The following is a 23,855-nucleotide window of genomic DNA, read 5'->3' on the forward strand; positions in this document are numbered from 1 at the left end:
CTCCTTCTTGAGCCAGCTAGCAACAGGGAGACGAGGCCTACTTTCCATTGGTAAGTCACACACAATCTGCAGGGGATATGCCACTAGCAATGAACTGAGAGAAAGTAGCTATGCTGCATTATGCATCATAAAGCCACATACTGAAAAGACATCACAGTAGGATGGACAGACTTATACAAAAAGTGCTGTGAGAATAGTTCTAGGAAGTTCTGATCTTGTATCACTGTCCTTGAGCGGGCGTTGCAAACAGTGGATTTATGACTGTCAGAGAACTAAATACAGTGTTAGGTCACTCAGAACTGCACATAGCCACAGATGAATGTATAGCATTCACGTTTCTTCTCTCTTCATATTGAATACAGGTCAAGGTCAATATTCAAGATCAGACTGAAATGATCGTTGTCAGTAAACTGTCAGTATTTCAAGCTGTCTACTGAACCAAATGGCTAGTGTTTGGCTTGTGTGTGTGTGTGTGTGTGTGTGTGTGTGTGTGTGTGTGTGTGTGTGTGTGTGTGTGTGTGTGTGTGTGTGTGTGTGTGTGTGTGTGTGTGTGTGTGTGTTCGCACACGTAGTGTGAAATGTCATCTACTACAAGACAAGGCATGGTGTGTAAAATGGTGATGTAGCAGCAATGTATATATGTCGTAGGCTAGTTAATCTCAGATTTAAACAGGGTTAACCCCTGTATCAAGGACAAATGATATCAACAACATTTTTGATGAAGCTCTTTGCGCAAAATTACCACAATGTAAACTGTACACAACACCATAACAACTGGATGAGTGATTCAGAGCATGGTGTCCTCTGAAACCAGTCACGGCAAGGGCGAAACGAAACAGGAGGCTCTCCCAACACAAAGTAAAATCCTCGTTAGCGGCCGTAAAGCGTTTCTTTTGACTTCCTCCACCGACTCTGTGCAAAGAAACAGGTCACAATGACGCAGCCCTCAGATAGCGTGTAGGTAGTAAAGTAGATCAGCGGTGGAGGTGAGAATATTGCACACGTAGGCGTGAAATCGACAATTCCGTATACAACGGCACAGCGCACACGTCTGTTCTTCTACCTTTCGTCCATAGTTTTTTATTGTCTCAACATGAATGGACATCGTAAAAAAGTCAAAAACCTCCTTATTGCAGCACCTCTTCCTTTTCCTTTTTTCCTCCTTATTTCATGTATTTATTTTTTAAACATCTTGTTGGTGAAAAAACCTAAACGGAAACAAAAACATGGGAGTCTGTGTTGGTTCAAAGTTAACATAAGTCAGCGAGTCCGAGAGTGCATTTTGGCAGTAAGGTACGGGTCGGGTTGGGGGCAGAGATCCACAGCCAGGGGGAATAGATGCGATGGGGCAGAGCGTTGGAGGGGGTAAAACCGGGCAGCCATGTTTGTAGTGTCAAAGAGCCTCCCCCTCCAGCCCACCTGCCCCTCGCCACCACAGCCCAGCCACACACTCCAGAGTCTGGTGATGATCACATGCCGGAGGCGCCCAGTCCCATGCTGGTGGTGGTGTGGCTCATACAGGGCAGAGTCTGGACGCTCTTGGGGAAGTCGTGGGCGAGGATGCGTCCATTCTCTCCGCCTACGCTGCTGTTGCCGCTCGTCATCCTCGTCAGTGTGGAGCAACGCAGGGCGTCGTTGATGGATTGCTGTCGGAGGGGAAAACACACACAGCATCACGTTAGGGTTCATGTTATGCTTTGACTGTCGGCTAGATCTGACTCACAGACATGTGTTTATCCCCATAGGAGCAAGGGAGACTAATGCACCGATTAGCGCAAGCAGTGAACAGAGTATGATGTATATCCCCCAGGGGGTTCTTTCTTGTACAAGAACAAAGACGACAGCATCAAATGTAGGTTTCAGCAACAGGCATCTCCTCCGGTCTTAGCCTCTTATCAAATTAATAGATGAGCCCCAGCAGCTGTTCATGACACCACCTCAACGTGTTGCTGTTAGGAATTGGCCTGAGTTGAAAGCCTAATGTGTCACTTGCCAAAAAGAGCTGATCTGTTCAGTTCTTGTTGGCAAGCGACACTGTCGTGCGATGGAGTATAAACTGAGCTTAAGAGTCACAGGACATTGGCTTTCATTGTCTTCATGTAGCTCTGAGCGCCACTCTCTGGCATGGGACGACATACATCAACATCCTCATTTGGTAACAGGCGGAGCAGAGCAGGAGTGTGGGCGCAGGAAGGGTGCGTCACTCATCGTTTTTATTGCTTCATTCTTCAGTTTATTACAATGGAAGCCAGTGGGCCTGAAATTGGAGCTAATGATGCAATTTGTGTCTCTCGTGTGTATGTGAGTGTGTGTGCGCACGTATGTGTGTTGCTGCGTATTTCCCGTCCGCCTACATCTCATTTCTATAACAGATTAGATTTCAGCAAAGACAGCTTGATTCAGTCCAACATGTTTAGACTGCATGGGGGACTGGAGATTTATTGAGCGCTCTTATTGGATCTGCTCTGTTGTTGCTTTAAACCCAAACAGAATAAAGGCCAGACTGGACTAATAAGGTACCATCTCATAAGCATACGGATCAGGTGTCTCGTTAAAAACGTGAACACTCCCAGAGAAGATCACTCCTTGTCTCATGTTTGCTTAGTCCATAAAGAGCATTTCATCCTGTCTCTGATTTAGGAAGTAGTCCAGCATTAGAATACTGTTATTTGTCATCTGTTATAGGATGTTTGGTTTCTAAAATGTTGTCTGTTAAGTATTAAATAATAATAATAATAGCAGCCGTAATATGTCATGTAATATTCAAAAGTAGTTGAGGCTAAAGCAGAGATGAAACACATGGGATCTGCACCAGGCCTGCCTTATGGGAAACATATATACAATGTGCAACTACAATGGGCCCTACTTTGCAAGACAGTCAGCGAAAGTAGCAGAGGGAGAAGGATAGAGATTAGCAGAGGAAAGAAATATGTACCACTTTGATACAAATTTCCTTTTTACCTGTGTTGTACAATTGCAATTTTACCTGTGTTGTACAAATGTAAAGTGTGCATGTATTTCTATGCATTAGTTCATCTGTAAATGTGTGTATTTATAGGCATTTGTAAGTGTGCATGTTGAATCTTTAGCACAGAATAGTAAAAAGGACAACAGGCAAAAGGGCCATTTTACAATCAAGTGATACGGATAATTTGATCAAAGTAAGCCACGGAGCTGCAGAGGGAGAGAGGTACAGGAGAGCTTTTGCACTGCGGTGGAAGGCGTGAGTGGCCCTACTGTGGTCACGGTTAGATGGGCAGGGGTGAGGAAGATCATCATCATCATCATCATCATTATCATCATCATCATCACAGCGTTTCCTACCCCGTGGCTGTGCTCTGCCCTTATATCTTAACCGTGTTGTTGGCGTACAGGCCGTAGCTCTGCAGCTCAGTGTAGGGGGCGCTATCGCCACTGTCTAAGGCTGAGCAGTGAAACGCCTGAGCGGCAGAGGTGGCAGCGGCCCGCGCGGTCGACACCTTCATTCGGCGGGACTCGGTTCTGGACTTGTAGCAGAACTCCACCAGCGCCACCAGCATGGCCAGGCCCAGGCCTCCGATCAGGATGTAGAACACCCCCGCCACGTTGCTCAGGCTCAGAGCACTGGTCTTGTCCTGTATAGAGAGGAGGAACGTGGAGTTGAGGGCACAGATACTAGTCCACACCAACACACCATTGACATGATATACAGTACATAGGCCTACTGCATGTCTCGGTAAATGCGGACTAATGGGAAATGTATAGATTTACTGGTACATGTGTAGATTTTACAATGCGGTGGGAAAGCTACACATTTGCTGCTGTTCAAACCCATACATTATCTTTGATTTGCCCCCTAAACTATGCTTATTAAGGATTAAGGGCTTATTTTCACTGCTGTGTATTAGACTCCTCTCTGGCTGATTAGTGTTATGACATTTTCCCAATACAGGATAATTGATTACCAATGATGTCGTGAGTTGGACTGTGTATAGTACGGACATTATTCAGTGAGACACCGATGTGTGAGAGAGACACAGTGGAATAGGTTTGCAGCAGAGCAATAGCTCTGGCGTACCAGTGAGTTGAGGGAATACAGTACTTTCTGTGAGTATACTCGCTGGGCACACAGACAATGTGAAGGTCATTTTCTCTCCTAAACGTTATTGTTTAAGTTTAGTTTAGTTTGCGATGCACACAGAACGGAGCTGTCCGAGTCAAAGGGTAGACGCTGACCTACAATGGGGTGTCGTGTAGCAGTCCTGACTCCTGAGCCAACAAAAGTCATCATAGGTTGGTAGGGACTAAAGGGAATCACCTTTGCATTATGTCTGTGATTGGAAATATAATATAAGCTATTGGGTTTGTGTATAGATGAATCCACAGAGCGCTCCCCTGGCGCAATCATAACTGCGGTGTCAGAATGCACACCACAGCAGGAGTTTGATACCACAGCGCTCTGTGGATTTGTCTATAACCGAATGCCAGAGTAGGGATGCTGCAAAAGATTGCACCATAAATCCGGTTACATTGTCAATGCCAGAAGACCCCTAGACAATGTATTAAATACGTGTTGATTTTTTAAAATATAATAAGTAGTACTGTATACCTGGTTATGGATTGACGTGTAACAATAGCTTTACAAATAGATTTCCCAGAAGATGTGGATAAAAAGCAAATAAGCACGATGATACTGTCCGTCTGGGACAGGGAGCACTTGTTTTGAGTTGTTTAAATTCTTAATAAAAATCTATCAATCAATCAATCAATCAATCATAGATTTCCTACCTCACAGGGAAATAAATGTACACATTTACCAGTAAAACTATACATTTACCGTTTTCCCACATTTTACCGTGATATACTGTACCAAAGGACACACAGGACATTCAAAAACAGACACAAATACTGATTTTTGAAATACTGTAAGTTCTAGAACTCAAACACATACTGATTGGTGACCACAGGACAGTAAATTAAGTAATGGACACACAACACACACAAAACAAAAACAAAAACATCCCAAGTGTTAAAACTAGACAATGTGTTGACATACCCCCAATAATAAATATATGAACAAACATTATAATTTGCTTACACTCCAATATTACTAATTTCAATCTATGTTAATCTAACTAATAATATTTAAAACGTATCTATATGTAAGTATGTATGTATACATGTTTAAATACATGTATGTATGTATCTAAACATTTAAACAACATTTTTAGATTGCCACAATTTGCCAACATTTTTTCGTACATAAGCTATACAGAATGTGTGTGGGGGGAGTCGTACAGTACAGTACTGGTAAAATAAACTGAGCTCAAAATGCATTTGACACATGCATTCATGCGGCAATAGCATACTGTACATAAAGCCTTAGATCAGTTAGTTTATATTTCAGTGGCTTGGAGATATAATCCTTGCATAACTACATTTACTTACATTTTTTGTCTATTTACATTCTGTAATGAAATGGGGCCGTTAAAGATTAGACTTAAATCCTTCAACCTATCTGGGTCCTGTGGAAGGTTGGCATCGGGCATATTTTAACATTTTCGTCAGTTTGTGACTGTCAGGGAATATTCTTTCTATCACTTGGGGAGATTAAAGCCACATTATAAACAGTATTTTACATTGGTAGCATATTTCTGTTTGCCTACAGGATGTGTTCACAGACTAGTCACTGACAGATTACGCTTGTCAGCCCCAGGACTTGGTCACTGGCTCTCAAACACTTTATATTCATCAATTTTCTTCATTAACCGCTTGCTTTGGATATTTGGAAAATATAAAGTAATACTTTTAACAAGCTTCATGACATGGAAACAACCCAATACTGCCAACTGATATTATATTTACCTTGGATCCATAAAATCACATTATCAGCGGACATACAGTATTCTCATATACAGTAATATTAAACAATGTGTAATATTATTATGGTACTAGATTATTATTGGACTAGATTATTCAAATTAAATACAGAATTGATGCATATAGTGACAAAGGCTGCCTTGGTCAGCTCTCAGATGTCACACAGCTTCAGAGGAACTCCAACTAAAAATCTAAACAATGTTTTGCCAAAGTGAAATACTGCTTTAAACCAAATACTGCAAATGCATGCAAGCAGGTTGGGGGACTTGACATGATTTAAAACCTGCTGGCTGACTGACATGGGTTTGGCATCCAGACATGCACACACTCCAATTTACATTGATAGACTTGGGAGAGGAACATTACAGAGGCCAAAGGGCAAGGGTCAGGGCTCAACATGTTCCTATAAGGCTTTGTCTGCTTCTCTCCACACTGAGCTCTCCTGAGGCGTCTGCAGACAAAACCTTTAACTCTCTCTCGGCTCATAAAGTATAATCCTTTTTATAGCGATTTACTTTATAGAGCCATTGATGTGAAGCAGCGCTATGCTTCAAGACTAGCATTAAGGATTTAGACAACTTGTTTGATAACTTTAGTGCAAGTGAATCACTGCATATTCCATAAAGCTATCCAAATCATTATGCACTATTTATATGGGCAATGCACAGCCCTGATCGCAATGACCGACAAATTTCTAACACTTAAACACTCGTCAGTGTGAAGAGACAGAGAGACCCGAGCTGTTGTTTATTGAGCTGCAGGGAGTGATACAGTGTCGCTGCATGTCAGGGATACTGGGGCTGGAATTTGGTGCTGGTCTATAGGGTCAGATCAGGGACGTTCTTTTGGGGATAAGGGGGGGGGGGGGGGGGTGTGTGCTGAGATGACAGGACTGGTTTGGAGACTGACCTTTCTTGCGGCGTCCTTGCTGCCACACTCCCCCTTATCGTACCACCATTTGTTTTTCAGTTTGTCTAAGATGGCTTGCTCATTGAGTTTCAACACCGCTAGGTTTACTGGGATTCTTCCAACCGTAAGGAAATAACATAAATAACATATCATAGCATGTTATTTTATGTTATTCATTCAGAAACAGTAGCAAACACATATACTTGATCTTGCATATTGTAAAACAGACACTCGTTCACACACGCTCACACTCACACACACACTCATACACCCACAGACTGTACATAGCATTAACATGTTAGAGACATCAGTCAAAGTGATATGCATTAATACTCCATCTATCTTAATTATCTTGCTCCCTAAGGCAGTAGATGTGTATTACTATATCACTTTGGGTAACCGGCACACTGCTTTACCCTCCGTTATCCAGAGTGTTTGACTACGTCGCAAATCGAGGTATACAGCCAAATGAACTAAGCCTGATTAAATATTACCGCTAAGCCGCTAAACATATGCATGGATGCACGCAGCGCTCAAATATCCCTGTACACAAGAGACTCAACTGTTTCAAATCCAGACTCTGGCTCAATTGAGACCAGAGTCATTTGTGTCTAAGCAGAGGAGATAGAATTATTTATTTCCTCTGCCCTTTTTAAGTGGAGCCAATATAAACCAGAATGCTTCCTCCATGGGGGCATCCTTGTGGCTGTTCTCCTCCCCATAGAGGTACAGTGGAGGTGGGTTGGCACAAAGGTGGCGCAGTGTGGGCTGCCGGTTACCCTCCCCACTGTGGCGGGTGGTGGTGGGTGTTACCCGCTGGGTTAGTCAAACTGGCTCTGACCTTGGAATCCCCTCCCCCGCTGCCGCACTCTCCCTTGTCGTACCACCACTTGTTTTTCAATTTGTCCAAGAGTCCCTGCTCGTTCAGTTTTAACACTGCCAGGTTAACAGGGTTTCTTGAAAATGATAATAAAACGATAGCCATTAGGGGGAAAAGAACACTCTCGGTCGGACACATGTATAGTGAGATTGGTTTTACGGAGGTGGTGATCATGACAACTGCTTATATGGCTACGGACATGGAGCAGCGACGTGGGCTCTGGATGTAAACAGTACATGTCTGATATTTGTTAGTTGTATATCTGTAATGGATTGGAATGCTGGGTGGCCATATTGGAGTCAGGTTTTACCAAGCAGAGGGCTCTCAGAGGGAGGCAGAGCAGACACCAGACACATGAAGATGCTTTAGATACAGAAGTCAGTCTGTGTGGATGGTAATCTCCTTTCAGTTGTCACTAGCATTCACGTTGCTATGGCAACCACCCTGTTCAATATTCACATCGTACGACTGCCCAGGGGTTTGTGATGTTCATTTACACAAACCTATCAGCAATAAATCCATAAAATGTCCTGAGACAGACAGGCGCCAAAGGGGGAGCAGTATTCAAGGTGTCAGGGTCACTTGTGTGCCAACTGTGCGTTCAGCAAATGAGCAGCTTAAAAGGAAAGGAAACACAGAACTATTCTGAACCAACACATCCAATGCATCTTCATCACGGTTGTCTATCTGCCTCCCCCTCTCTCTCTTGCTCTCTGTCTCTCTCTCCCTCAGTCTCTTTCTCTATCTCCCTCTCCATTGTGTGTGTATGTATTTCCTAAAGCTGACCAGCTATGGAGAAATGCTATCTCCACACACAGCGCCAGAAGGACAGATTCTAATAAACTGATTGTCATTTTAAAATTGGTACTTTTTTTCAGCTGTAGCAGTTGTACAATAATAATTTCATAAGTGGTTGGGGGATATTCTTCCTTCCTCTACAGGTGATGCAGACAGCCTTTATCCACGTCACAGCTGTAGAAAACATTTGTTTTAGGGAACACAGCTGGTAAAACCTTGGAATTCTTTCTCACACTCAGAATAGAAAGAAAGAAAGAAATCGTGGTGTGTAGGAGTGTGGCCATGAATGGTCCAGAGACCTGCTATGGTTAAATGATAGTTGGTCAGTTGGTTGGAAGCTAGTGGATGTCGGGTGGGGGGTGTAGATGGGTTGGAGGCATGGGACAGATGGGATTACTGTACTGTACACATAATACAAACAGTATAGTCATGAGAGAAACTGTGTTTCAAAAACATTGTTAATACAGCCTGTGAATTGAAAAGGTTACATTTACATCAACTGAGCACGTTTTCTTTCCAATCTGCCAGGTTCAATTAGACCAGCGCTGAAATATCAACGGTGAAATCCAATCTAGACTGGCGTTACGTGATCTTTAAAACGCCGCTTGGCACAGCAGGTATGATTGAACCTGGCCTTTTGTATTCAAAGGACATTCACTAGCGCCTGATTCTGAGTGGAATGTCAGAAACAGTTAATCTATTCCTCTGACAAAGAAGAAAAAATACAAAAGCCCTAAATTTCGGTTCATTTTAATACAATGCATCCATTCAAAAATGTCCATTATCTGCTAATGAAACTCTAACTTCCTTGACAGTATCAGATGTGTGTGAATGCCCAGGGTGACAGTGGGTGAATACCACACACTGCTCTGCTAGTAATTAACACCATAACAGACAGATAATAAGAGGCCATCTTCAGCACTTGTCCACTGCTACACTGTAGGCCCCAACCCACTACGACTATGTTGCAGGGGATATGATTAATTTCACCACTTGTCTTATGACTAATACAGTGTAGAGTTGCTGTATGGACTCTAATTTGTGGTGAAATGTAAATCAAGCCCCTGAGTGAAGCTTTAGGTGCCAAAGCTGAACTCCTATAGTCTGTCCATTCCAACCTCTGTCTATCCACCAATGTGGACCCCGAGATGAATCCTTAGTGAATTTGAATGAAGTCGCCTCTTATGGCTGCTTTCATTAAAATGAATGAGGCTTATCAGAAACAGATTAAAATGCTTCAGATGCCCCCCCTACACTCTGTCTGCGATGGGAAGAGAATTATAAATAGGAAGCTAGTTAAAGTGTGGATGCGATGATAGCTGCTGCTCTCGGATTTCAGCGGTAGAAACACAGTGTGGTTTAGCATTCTCATATGCAGGGGTGCACATAACTGGTGCGCAGGTGCGCATGCGCACCCAAAATAAAAAATGCGCACCACATCAGGCGACGCGAGGCGCTTTTGCGCACCAACAGCTGGGACAGGAATTTCCAAGCTTTTATTTTTTAGCAAAACTAAAAAATAAAAGCCTGGAGATCGAGGCTAGGAATTTACTTCCTGAAGCCACACTCACACAATCACTCGTCGGCCCCATGTACAGCCATTAGGCACAGGGGTAAGATATGACTCGCGTCACCTCGCATTGCCTCGCTGCGTGCACGCAGCCAGCAGCGGCTGTTAGAGGCACTCGTCACCGATGATGAACGCACCGTAATGGTGCAAAATAACGTCCCAATCTGGCGGATAAAATCAGCGCAGCAGCACAGGGCACCAACCTTGGGGGCTTTATGTAACAGCGTGAGAAAAAAAAAATCGGCAAAAATCGGCGGAATTTAGAAGCAGAGCGTCCTTTTTTCTCCCCCCCCCCCCCCCCCCCCGTTGACAAAAATGTCCGGTGGGCACCGTGCTGAACCCCCCCCCCCCCCCGTTGACAAAAATGTCCGGTGGGCACCGTGCTGAACCCCCCCCCCCGTTGACAAAACTGTCCGGGCTGAAACCCCCCCCCCGTTGACAAAACGGGACGGGCGCCATGCGCACCAAGTCACATGTCCAGGTGCTCTTCTGCGTACCAGACCTAAAAAGTTATGTGCACCCCTGCTCATATGGTTCATTATCACACCAGGAGGTAGAAATCACTGCAAGTCTGTTGGTTTCAGATTCAAGACATGAACGCTGGCGTAAGTGGAAAAGCAGACATACGAGATGTGACCTCCTCAGCTGTGATCTTGCTCTAAGTGCCCTGTTGGTGTGAAAGAAGACGTGTTTTACATTCATAATGGATGAGAAAGATGCTCCATGTAAGTATGTGCACCTTGTGACAGGGTGTGTGTGTGTGCGCGTGTGCGTGTGTGTGTGTGTGTGTGTGTGTGTGTGTGTGTGTGTGTGTGTGTGTGTGTGTGTGTGTGTGTGTAGGCATTTGTGTGTAGGCATTTGTGTCTTCTGTATGTACTTATACCACCATTACGCAACAAGTCTGAACCCACTTGTATGAAGGTGTGAGTTTGAGAGCCTCCTTCAGAAGCTTCATAGCAGATCAAATCAAATCGCAGCCCTCAGAGGGGCTTTGAGGAAGGCAAAAGCTCAGGATGTAATGAAAGGGCATCGCTGAAGGAGGCAGCCATCGTCTCGTAGTGGCCCCTCACCTCTTATGCTAGCGCTCATACACAGCCAGCCTGAGCCTCTGACAGACATACGGGACGCTGGCAGAGGTTCAGAGTGGCCGCAACACACGACACATGGCTGTAAGCCCAAGATGCTCTACAGAAGTGACAGTAGCAAAGTCAATTTGGGGTTTTATTTCAAATATTTCACTCGATGTCTCGCTATGGGAGAGCGCCCTCCGGCGTGATCACACAGAAGTACACCTTCATACACTTCCAGACAATTCATTGGCTGGACTGACCTTCCTCTGACTGGAGGTCCCGCCCTCATCCTATATCAGTCAGTGGATGGGTCATTTTCCCTAATTCAGTTTCTCTTCTCGTTCGCGATCGAGGAAGCACCTTCTCAGTCCACCTTATGGAGTCAGTACGGCGAACGTCTCAACAGGACAGGATAATATCCCGGACCGCGAGACGCTACTGACGGTAGGTGTTGACTTTCTTACAAAACCTGTGATAATATCGCAAGGTTCTTTTCCCAGTCTACCTCAACAAGTCGAGCACTGCGAAAAGTCTCAAAAGGACAGGATAATATCCCGGACCGCGAGACGCTGCCGACTGAAGGTATAGACTAATACAACTGTGACAATATCACAAGTTGCCCTGCTAGGAACTTGATACGTTCCATAGCCAAGCTTAATAAGCTAAAAAGAAAGCATGGTCTGCTTACATAGTAAATCGTGATTCAAGGACGAGTTTAATACACTCTCCCCAACCTCACGTTATTTACTAACCAGCCTAGCAGCAGGTCGCCAGAGGGAGAGCCTGAGCTCTCTCCTCAGCCCCACAGACTGCTAACCACAGTTAGCCACGAGCTAGCTAGGGAAAAACAAAAACAAACAAACATGCGAGCATAGTCTGCTCAACCCCTCTGTTTTTCGTTTTTCCCTCCTCCCTGTTCTGTTCCCTAACGCTTACAACGTTTAACGTGAACATGGCCTCCACAACTCTGAGGAGCAGGACCGGGTCCGAGAGCCCCGGTCCCGCAGAAAAGAGTGCGGGACGCCACCGGGTAGTATCATAATACTACCGGCTAGCGTAGCATGTCGTCACCAAGAGCTTAAAGCTCCCACTAGCGACACTTCTTGCAGGCTACCATGCTAACACAGGGTAAACACGACATCTTAACATCGTGTTTTTTCTCCGGGGTGACTTCTCACCCACAAGCTAACACCGAGTAAACACACCAGCGTCGTCCGCTCTTAGTGTGCTTTCTCCGGGTCAGCTCTGCACGCCACCAGCTAGCGCCATAAGACACCAGCTAGTTTTTAGCATATTGTCACCAGTGAGCTTAATAAACTCCCACTAACAACACGTCTGGCAAGCTATAGCAAACACGACAGCGTCCCTGCTTTACATCGTGGTTTTCTCCGAGGTGTTTTCTTAGCCATGAGCTAAAACACTGAAAAAATACACCAGCGTTTACACTCTTAAATGTGTCTTTTCTCTGACCAGCTTAATACGCTACCAGCTAGCTTAGTGCGTTGCCATCGGTGAAGCTTAACAAGCTCCTACCAGCAACACGTTACACACTACGTGCTGACACAGAGTAAACACGGCAGCATAACCTGCTTCACATCGTGTTTTCTCCCAGAAATGTTTTTTAGCCACGAGTTAAACACCGGGCAAACACCAGCGTAGAACGCTCCTACTGTATTCCTTCAGAGACAGTCCTGTACGCCGCCAGCTGGCATAATATGCTACCGGCTTGCTTAGCACGTTGCCATCGGTAAGCTTAAAGCTCCCACTAGCAACACGCTTTGCACACAACGTGCTATCACTGAGTAAAAACATGACAGCATCACTGCTCCACATCGTGTTTTCGTCTCTAAAGTGGCCTCGTAGCCACAAGCTAAAACCGAGCAAACACACTAGCGTTAAACGCTCCTAGTGTTTCTCTTTCAGCTCTGCAAGCCACCAGCTAGCATCATAAACTACCAGCTGGGCAGGCTACAGTTAGCTACACGCTAAACACCGACATCGTGTTTTTCTCTGGGACAATAAAAGCTTAGAAGGTTTTTCTCCCATACACGACTCCCCTGTTTACAGACCCTGCCACAAACAGGCTCCACGCGTGTTGTGAACAATGACCGCTGCAGTCCAGCAACGAAGGGACCCCTGTCCCTAGACAGAGTGCGGGGTCTGCGGTAATGGAATGTCGGGTCACGACGAACACAACTCATGTGTTATTTGCCTGGGACCAACCCACGCAGCCCGAGGGCCGTGTGAGGAAGGTCCATTCCGCATAAGCATGCGGACTAACCGAACCTAGGTTCGTCAGAAAAGCGGGCCAACATTTCCAGTCCCTTCTACACCAAGTTCGGAAGAGGACACGGACGAGGCCCAAAAAGTTACTCCGGGGTACAGATTATGTCCCCTATAACCAGGTCATTTGAGCAGGCGACTGGCCAGTAAAACGAGCCTCTCCCCACGACTCATACTCGACCTCGAGTTGCCAGCGGCGTAGCCTATAGCCGCGAGCCGCAGCCAATATGAGAGAATGGTTTTAATGCCTACTCCTGTTGGCAACCAGCACTGGGACAACAGTTGACGTGTCCTGAGCTGAGCCCTACTCTTCCGCTACCCGTGGAAGAAGGGGTTGCCACACACCTCACGTCAGAAGCCACGGCTCTGACACGAGAGCCCAAATCCATTGCGAAGCACGCGTCGCCTAAATGGCAGGCGTTCTCGCTTGCAGCTTACAGGCCAGGAGGAGCACCCTAGCCAGCCAGAGGCAGGCCTCGGGTAGCTACTCTACAAGAGTAAAATACAGAAAGGAGAGGGACATGGCTGGGACTATGTCAGGAGGAGACGGTGGACACCGCCTCCCCCTCTCTCTCTGGTGGTCCTGGAGTTCTGATGGCCGGGTGGGCGAGGCGAACACGCTCCACCGCCCGATGGAAAGGAGAATGACTTTACACACTATACATTATGTGAATAATGTTGTGTGCATATAAACATGAGTTACGACTGTAACCCCGGTTCGCTGATACTATGACCACGATGTCTCCTTGGCAAGACATCGGAGTGGTTATTGGAAATTGAACCCTCTCTACCTGTTTCTCCAATAAAATTCAAACCGTTACAGCCTGAATTTCAGGGGCACGGCAAAAAGAAATGAAACAGGACAAAAACCAGAACATAGGGGACACGCGCTCGCTACCGCAGGGGTCTCACAGACACTTCAGGGTAGCGGGGCGAACACTCGCCATGAAGAGATGACGATTACGCCCTGTCCCCAAGGGAACGGCTCACGGTCGACTCTGTTCAACCACTATATGGCACCATGGCACCACAATCGAGCCTAACTAGTGTTGTAGGGACCCCACTGTATGATACCGGAATGGATAAAGTGCAACACACCACAGTAGGTGCTGCACTCTATATCCAGGGATGTATACTACAGTTCGCCTCAAGACCTCCCCGAGCTAGTGGAAGCGATCTTCTCTTAAGCAGGGGACAGGCGGGCGACTTTCTACAGGAAGATAATTCTCCCTGTTAGGAAAACGAACTGTACAGGAAATACCAAGAGACCAAGCTAACAGCGGGCTCTATTCGTGCTATTCCTGGTCAAAAAGAAGGGGGGGGGCTGCGTCCGATACTGGACCTAAGAGCCCTCAATCAGTATCTAAAGGTGTTCAAATTCAGGATGTTATCAAATCTGTTCTCTCCGCATGGTGCGTCAGAGAGACTGGTTCACATCGATAGACCTAAAAAAAAAAAAAAAAAAAACGCCTATTTTTATGCTCCTTTTTTACCCACCACACAGAAATCTCTGTTGTTAGGGTTCTGAGGTAAAATTACGAATACACGGTGCTACCGTTTGTGACGTCCTCAGCCCCAGAGTATTTGTCGAATTTACGCAGGTTGCGATTGGCCCTCTGAGGAGAGAAGGCACTCGCATAGCGTCTTACATAAAATGATGGGCTGCTACAAGCCGACTCAAGAATCAGCGGCAAGGCAGCATACTCGGAAAGTGGTGTCTCACCTACTGAAATCAAGTTTTCAGGATCAACTGCGTGTTGGTGCCTGCACAAACAGCGAATTTCATAGGCAGGACTCTGAACTTACTATTGTTCAAAGTCAGCCCGCCACTGAAAAGGATCGGTCCTTTTTGTCCTGCCTGGCACAATTTTGCACGGGCCGGAGGGTCTCCTTCAAAATGTGCATAAGAATCTCAGGTATGAGGGCCTCAGCCGTATCGCTAAGACGGCTGGGCAGTTGTGGTCGTGTGTTGGTCACAGAGAAATGTGTGACAGCGCTGTGTCGCTGGAGGAATCTGTGATTCATCTCAGACGACTGGTCTCTGCGCCTGTCCCTGTTAGCTCCCACACTCGTGAGAGTGAGGGACCAGGGGCTGATGGTGATACTGGTGGCCCCAGAAGGGGTCACTGGGTGTCAGTCGAACCTCTACTGTACGACCGCATGGCTGCTTCCGTTACGCAGAAAACATGCTAACGCTAGCAGGGGGTGAGTTATTTGGTCCCTGACCAGTACATCTGACTCTCTGGGCTCAGCCCATGAGGGGATGAATCTGAGTGCCGTGGGGTCACCCCAGAATGGTTTGAGACACGATGCGAGAAGTCTCGCACTGTGCCGTTCCAAGCCAATGTCCATTAAGTCCTTCTACAGGACCTAATGGATAAGGGCAGAGCTTTTTCCTCAATAAAGTCTGCTTGGCGGCTATCTCAGCCTGCCATATTACTTGGGGCCGAGACGGTGGGTCAGCACCGCCTGGTTTGTCGGTTCATGGAAGGGACAGAACGTCTCTTCCTGAGTCAAAGTCCCCGGTCTCGCCCTGGGATTTGAGCCGGGTGTTGGACTCCTGTCCAACACTTTTCGAGCCTCTGTGTCAGATTGACAGAACAACTGTCAATCAAGACTGTGTTACTGATGGCTTCAGTGACTACTGTAGAGCTCAGTAATCTTCATGCACTGTCAGAACACGCTGAGTGTACGCAGTGCAAGGAAGGGGCTACAAGGGTGGTTGTCACACCCAGACCTGGGTGTGGGCCAGAGAACCCCTTGGTACCAAGTGTCCTTGTGACCTTGGATACGTTGCACCCGCCTATTTTCGCCTCTTAGGAGGATGAAAGGTTACATTGCCTTTGTCCGGTTCGGGCTTTGGAAATGTGCATTGGCAGATCTAAGGCTTTGAGAAAGTCAGATCAGCTCTTTGTGACATGGGCTCCACGGATCATGGGCTGGCCCATTGCATAACAGACACTTTCCCACTGGATTTAGAGGCTATTCAGTTAGCCTATTACAGTGGTGGGATGCTGCCCCAGTAAGACTGAGGGCACATTCTACGAGGGAAAGGGAGACATCATGGGCCCTCTTCGGGGGGGTCTCCATCTGAGGTGTCTGCAGTATGGCATGTTGGGTTTAGGCCTTGACATTTGCCAGGTTCTACAGTTTGGACGTAACTGCAGCCCCTGTGGCGCATACAGTACGGTCCTTAGTGTAGCCTCCAGACAAGGGGATCAAGCCCCTAGGCTGGATACTCTGGACTTCGAGATAACAATCAGGGAGTGTACTATATCTCCCATAGCGAGACATCGAGTGAAATATTTGAAATAAAACTATAGGTTACTCACGTAACCCCGGTTTTATGATAATATAAGCGAGATGTCTCGAAAGACACCCTTCTTGTTTACGAACGAGAAGAGAAAGGTTATCTTGAATTAGGGAAAATGACCCATCCACTGACTGATATAGGATGAGGGCGGGACCTCCAGTCAGAGGAAGGTCAGTCCAGCCAATGAATTGTCTGGAAGTGTATGAAGGTGTACTTCTGTGTGATCACGCCGGAGGGCGCTCTCCCATAGCGAGACATCTCGCTTATATTATCATAAAACCGGGGTTACGTGAGTAACCTATAGTTATGACATTATGGAAAAGGTGAGTGTGGAGACAAACCTGCAATGAGGTTAAAAGAAAAAGCTTGTGTGAGACGTTTCTCAAGGATATACATCCACAAAATGATATGTGAGTAAAGCAAAATGTGTCACATGCTGCAGTTAACAGCCTCTCGCTAAACAGCGTGAAATGAATGCATGGTAAAATGAAATGAATGTTTATTGATCCAGATGGACCAATCAACAATGCGTGAAAAATGGTGGTGATCATCATGCAACGAGCTGATCAAAGCATGCACGCAAAAGGCGTTTATCCATCCGCAGGCTGCACTGACAGATGATTACCTGAGGGCAGAGCCCTTGGGGGTGGCGATGCCATAACCTTTAGAGTCCAGATTCCCTCCCACCTTCATGGTGTCGCAGGGCTTCCGCTGCTCGATGTACTCGTTCATGGTGGACTCCAGCAGGTACGCGTACTTCCCCTTGGACTTCCTAACCCTCATCACTCCCTCGTCCGTGGTCTTCACAAACACGGACGGGTCCGCAGATTTCATATAGGACCACATCTTCTCAAACACAGCTATCTTGGAGCGCTGGAAGGATGCACAGCACAGCGGGGGGACAGGGTGAGAGTGAATGAAAGAGAGACAGACAGAGAGAAATCACAGAGGTGAGTGAAAATTTGCTTTCTCCAAACTAGTTTTCAGAAATTAGTGTTGTTTGTATGTGTATGTGTGTGTGAATTAGAGCCCGGCCGATATTTGCTAATTTGCTGGGGTTGCAAATTCTCCTCGGCTATAAACCCCATATACAATGCAACGGTTTCATGTTTTATAACTTGATACATTGTTTTTTTGTATTGTCCCTGTCAAATAAAAAATATCGGTCGGCCGATGTAATTGGGTGTATTGGGTTACATAATGGCTATCATAGATATATCGGAATTGGTCAACACATGTTGTCCGGTATGCACCGAAATGCTAACTTTTTTGCAGAACATAATGTAGAAAAATATGCTTATAATTATTAAATGACAGTGAAGTTTTTTGTTTCAGGGCATTGATAATTGGTAATTTTGGACGCTAACGTTTACTGTCAAATTGTAAAATATCCGGCCTCCCTTTTACTTTTGTCGGTATCTGGCCAAATGATCCAGTTGAACCCTAGTGTGCATATGCTGCATGCATATTTCTTTTCACCAGCTGATCTCCATCAGGTCCTCACCCTGAAGAATTCTTTAGTGGATCCAGCGTCCAGCGTTCCATATGCTATCTCTGTCTGCTTGGCCAGGTCCTCAGCGCTCTCTATGGGAGACACCATCCTCTCCACTGTCAGGAAGGCAGCCAGGTTGGCCGTGTAGGATGAGATGATGATGAGGGTGAAGAACCACCACACGCCACCGACGATACGCCCAGAGAGAGACCTACAGGTAGAGAGACAAGTTCATGTGGTTATCAAAGGACATGCATTAATAAGGATAGACAATTTAAAGCTACAATCTGTACGTTTTGTGTCCGTTGCCTCACTGTCCGCACTACAATAAAGATGCCGGCACCTCTAGTGTCCAATCCGTTGCGCCGTCTGCTTCGAATAACTGTATTGATATTGTCAAACAGTCCTACCCGACAACAGCTGAGAAATCTACCAATGGAAGTGTAGGAAGATCACCTCCAACCACTGCAGATGTGCTAGTTTACTGTATTAACATACTACCGGATCGTAGCTTTAAATCCCTGATTCCATGATTGCAATATCTGTACATGTGATGAAACAAATAAAAATAATAATATTAACAAAATGTATACATAACTCCAGCCTTGGAAAATTGCAGCAGGTGACATAAAATGAACATTTTTAACATTAAAAATGACTTTCACCACTACACTACCAGTGACCTACATTCCATCACATTCTATCCACTCACTTCATTCCACCAGGCTTGGAGGGCTTAGCCCACAATGTGCTGAGACAAGATAACCAGCACCACAAAGACCCACTCGCCTCAACCCTGCCAAATTAATCTCACTTTAAGAAAGTTACCAATATGTTCTATGGAACAATGGCCATTAATTGCAGGAGATTAATGGGGAGGAGAGAACACTTAGCCACTATACTGTACAAGCACTTTCAAAAACAAATGGTTGATTTGCGAGCAAACTCCCCCCGGGAACAATCATTTCCTCTCCTCTTCCTCTCCAAGTCTCTCTGAAGACAGCCTGGACAGCTTAGAGCAGAAAACTCATCACATTACACATCATGGAAGAGGCTTACATTATGAATTCAGGATGCAACAGTGGTTCATAGTTTTTGCTGTCAAAATAAATGGACCATGAACATAAAGGTATGATTATGTATGAAATAAGAGAGAACGAGAGTCATTGAAAATGGCTTTGAGATGAAGGTGGATGATGAAAGCGCCCAGGAAAAGAAAGAGAACAGAGTCAATGGAGACCAAACAGAGAGTGGTTGTAGAGCCTTTGAAAGTAGGTGATGTGAAATGAAAGCCATGTTGCAGGATATAGGAGGACGGGAGGGAGGAGATCTGTGTTCTTGTGAGATGGGCAAAGGTTATGTTGTGGCTGAGGGATTCAAAACAAATCTTTATTCCCCACATCACATCTAGAGCTGCTGCAAAACGTCAACAAGTGAGAAAATGAATGATTCTCTGACGGTGAATTATGTGACAAAGTATACATGTAAACAGTTTTGTCAAGCGACATGGTCATGTGAGCCAGTGAGCCTTTAGTTTGCTGCTCTGTAGAAAGGGAGTCTGTATTCACATTGGTTAGGGTGAGATGAAAGAGATGTTATACAGGCAGCAAGACGAGAGAGAGAGAGAGAGAGAGAGAAGGAGACAAGACTAGCTTTGGCAGTAATCACAGAAACTGACAAACATACAGTAGTGTAGCTCTGACTGCTAGCTATAGTCCTGTGATGCTGGAAGTAAAATCTCGAATCTCTCTTACTCGCTCTCTCTTATCCTCTGTCCTCATCCCCTCCTCTCTGTCCATATATCTCATGGTGCTGCATTGCACGCACGCACACACATCTTGCAGAAGCAGATAAATGTTTGAAACTTTGTCCAGATTTAAACTCTTTAAACTCCTATCACAATTTCATTCCTCTCTCCTCTCCTCCCCTCATACATTAATAGAAAGAAGACAGCACACCTTAATGAAACATTCACCAGGTTGCCTTGTTACAACAAAGACAGTATAATTTCATAGCTTTGTAAAGAGCCACTGATTAATCCATTACTCACTGTGCCAATTCATTATTGTTGAGCATTACAATTAAGAGCAATGGAAACGGCAGCAGTAAATGCTATCATAAATGTGATCGCGTATAATGAGGTGTGTGTGTGTGTGTGTGTGTGTGTGTGTGTGTGTGTGTGTGTGTGTGTGTGTGTGTGTGTGTGTGTGTGTGTGAGAGAGAGTGTGTACAGTAAATGTGTGAATCAGCCTGTGTGTGTACAGGCATGCTCCCTCATGGGAGTTGTGCGTGTATGTGCATACAAGTAGGCCTATGGAGCAGAAGGTGTGTGTGTACATATAGTGTGTGTGTGTGTGTGTGTGTGTGTGTGTGTGTGTGTGTGTGTGTGTGTGTGTGTGCGTGCGTGCGTGCGTGCGTGCGTGCGTGCGTGCGTGCGTGCGTGCGTGCGTGCGTGCGTGCGTGCGTGTGGGGTTCGGTCTTCTAATACATTACTGTACATTATCCACACATTATTGTACATCTCAGTGTCAGAGTCAGACCACCTCGACCCTCCTCTCCTTGAGGACCGGTTCGGGTGTAGCATTTAACTCTCATTAGAATTCCCCTGGTCGGCCTCCTTTATTCGATATGCTAATTGGCACGACTAATGGCTTTAGCAAGTGTAAAAGATGAGACAGACACATTACAATGGATTAGGAATTACAGAGGTTTAAACGGGAGAAAAATGGCTAATTATAGAGCGATTTTAAAGACAAATCGGGGACAGGTCAATAGGCTTCTTCTATGCTAACTGACTTATTTGGGAGATGAGTTCTTAATAAATGGATGGATACAGGCATGCAGCCTATCCTGGTGAGACATAATGGGAGAGGCTTTGGTTTTGTGAGTCAGTTAAAAAAAGAAGATAAGTTAATATATTACTCCTCTGCATGGTCAGCAGGGGCGTAGCCACGGGTGGGCATAGGTAGGCCTGGGCCCACCCTTTTCGTTTTTGTGCCCACCCCCCCAAAAAAAAAAAAAATATGTCACAGGTAAATTGGCATTCCAGGTAAATTGGAAGGGGAGCGCTTGTTTTTAGGCATGGGGCTTCAGGGTGAGGCGGGGCTTTGATGCGACGCGGACCTGTCTTTTGTTGTTCCCCCCCACGTAGCAACCAGGAAGCTACGCTAGGGGAACGCGTTCACACGCGTTCACACGCACACGTGATAATAGTTATCGTCCATGACGGAGGCGCGCCGACTCAGCAGAGCTTGAGGCCGAGGAGGCGCGAGTGCCCGCGCTGACCGGCCGATGCTCTGCTAGTCGTGCCCACCCGCTCCTGCCTAGGCCTAGCCTAGGCTAGCGTTCTGGCTATGCCACTGATGGTCAGATCACTTCATCACTTCAATTGCATTTTGAAAAAAAAACTTTACTTAAAGGTCGGGTCTCAAATGCATTATAATCATGTTTATAATGCATTACTTATAAGGCATTATAACACTCGTTATACATGTTTATAATCATGTATGACAACATATAATGACTTTATGACATATTATAAGTGCTGGTCATAATGCATTATAAGCTCAGTGCAAGAGCATATTATAACTACCAAAAATGATTTAGTTATGAAGTGTCTTTGTTATAATTAAAATCATTTATGAGTGTTATGAAGCATTATAAGTGCTTTATGATGTATATATACTATCATTTATGTACGTCTTATATGTACGTGTGAAACTGTTAATAATTACCGTTCTTGATAATAAAACAGTTATCAAGTTCAGGAGACTAGGGCTATTCTATCGAACCATTTCTGACTGGAGTCTGTGGTCTGCAGTGAAAGGGAGGCTGTATTTATGCATTATGTCTCTTCCATCTACATTCAGTCTTCCTCCTATCTATCAGTATCTCTCCCCCACTGTCTGTCACTCTCTGCCTCTCTCTCTCTCTCTCTCGCTCTATCTCGCTCTATCTCTGCTCTCTGTATATTAGTACAGAACATTTATTTGTCCTCCTTTTGTTTGTTTGTTTTGTTGGTTGACTGATTGTTAGGGAACCATATTGTGAGGTCTTTCATCTTCAAGGCCACAGTAACACAGTGCATGCAGCTGAGTGCTTTTTTCTTTAGAACACAACAATAGATTGTCGAGGTTTACACCAAGTCTCCATTTCTCTCACTCACTCCCCCCATCCCCCCTCCCCCATGAAAGGTTAGTATTACCATGCGATACAGCGAAAATGAGAATATTATGATAATACTGCTTCCAGCCTACAGTATAATAGCAAAGGCTGGCAATTACACTCAGCAGTAAACTAAAGCGTTGGGATATATATATATATATATATATATATATATATATATATATATATATATATATATATATATATATATATATATATACACACACGCACACGCACGCACAGTATATATCTAACAAGCCACTGGTTGAATGATGAGAGAGGCTGTCTTGCCCTTATGTAACCCCATGATAAACCCTAGCAATACCTCACTGATCCACAGGGTGGAATGGGAGCACTCGCTGTCTGCGAACACACGCACGCACACACACACACGTCACTATATTGAGGGATGCACAAGCCATGGACACATTGAGATGGCTGGTGTTAATGGCTTTTTAGGTTGTAAGGAGATAAGTGTCAACACTATGTGGAGAGAGGTCAGTGTGTGAGTACTTGTATTACCATACTTGTGAGGGTCAAATGTCCCCAGAAGTATAGAAGAAATGTCATTTTTTCCTAGTCATTTATGGTTACTTTTTTTTTTTTTAGATTTAGGTTGGATTTATACTTGGTTGTCGCACACCCAAAATAGCCGATCTACAAGCTCACAACGCGTCACAGATCAGCTATTTAGAGTCCGCAACACCGGCGCACAATTAATTGTGTGAGTGTGTATATAACAACAAGAGCATTTAACTCAAGCTGAGAGCTGCAGCACCATGTGAAAAGATCACTTCAGGTTGCCATGGCAGCACTTGGCATGACAAACACTTCAGACGAGCTGAGAGGAGGAGATTGGTCACCTCTCTCTCTCTCTCTCTCTCTCTCTCTCTCTCTCTCTCTCTCTCTCTCTCTCTCTCTCTCTCTCTCTCTCTCTCTCTCTCTCTCTCTCTCTCTCTCTCTCTCTCTCTCTCTCTCTCTCTCTCTCTCTCTCTCTCTCTCTCTCTCTCTCTCTCTCTCTCTCTCTCTCTCTCTCTCTCTCTCTCTCTCTCTCTCTCTCTCTCTCTCTCTCCCCCCGTCTCCCAGTCTGTTCGTCTATGTCTCTTTCCAGGTCAAACGCCAGCAGCTCTCCTCAGTGGAAATAAAGTGTTGCCACAGAGTATTGGCAAGGCTCTCCTTAGATGCTCTACCGTGAGTCTCTAGCATGGCAACTGACTGTTACAACCCAGCCTAAGGGTCACCGGGTGTAACACAAACATATGGACTCCCTCCTTCCCAGTCTCCAAACACAGCCCACCAACACCAGTTTAAAATCTAAAAGGCAGTGGTTTACTTAAAACAGTTGGGCAATAGCTTCTCCTAAAAACAAAAACAAAATCCTATTCTTGCTTTTACCTACTACAACTACAGAAATACAGGTATCTGACCTAAAACTTAAAACTTAAGAAAAACAGGGAACAAACTGAAAACAAAAATATGGCCACACACCCCTACACCACAGGCTAACATAACAGAAC

General features: G+C 45.4%; 1 protein-coding gene across 1 annotated transcript in view; it reads right to left on the bottom strand.

Moving 5' to 3' along the window:
- Positions 1–530: 530 nt before the first annotated feature.
- Positions 531–23,855, bottom strand: part of LOC311033532 (glutamate receptor 1-like) — a gene marked incomplete at its 5' end in the record, with an annotated part of 77,270 nt that continues 53,945 nt past the window's right edge. Inside the window, 5 exons of the mRNA XM_084041085.1 lie at positions 531–1,646; positions 3,480–3,614; positions 7,610–7,724; positions 17,308–17,555; positions 18,187–18,385. Coding sequence (XP_083897211.1) covers positions 1,470–1,646; positions 3,480–3,614; positions 7,610–7,724; positions 17,308–17,555; positions 18,187–18,385 — 874 coding nt within the window. The 3' untranslated portion in view covers positions 531–1,469. The remainder of the gene's footprint in view (positions 1,647–3,479; positions 3,615–7,609; positions 7,725–17,307; positions 17,556–18,186; positions 18,386–23,855) is intronic.

Source organism: Gymnoscopelus microlampas, assembly GCF_963454915.1.
Source record: "Gymnoscopelus microlampas genome assembly, chromosome: 18".
NCBI classification, from domain to species: Eukaryota; Metazoa; Chordata; class Actinopteri; order Myctophiformes; family Myctophidae; genus Gymnoscopelus; species Gymnoscopelus microlampas.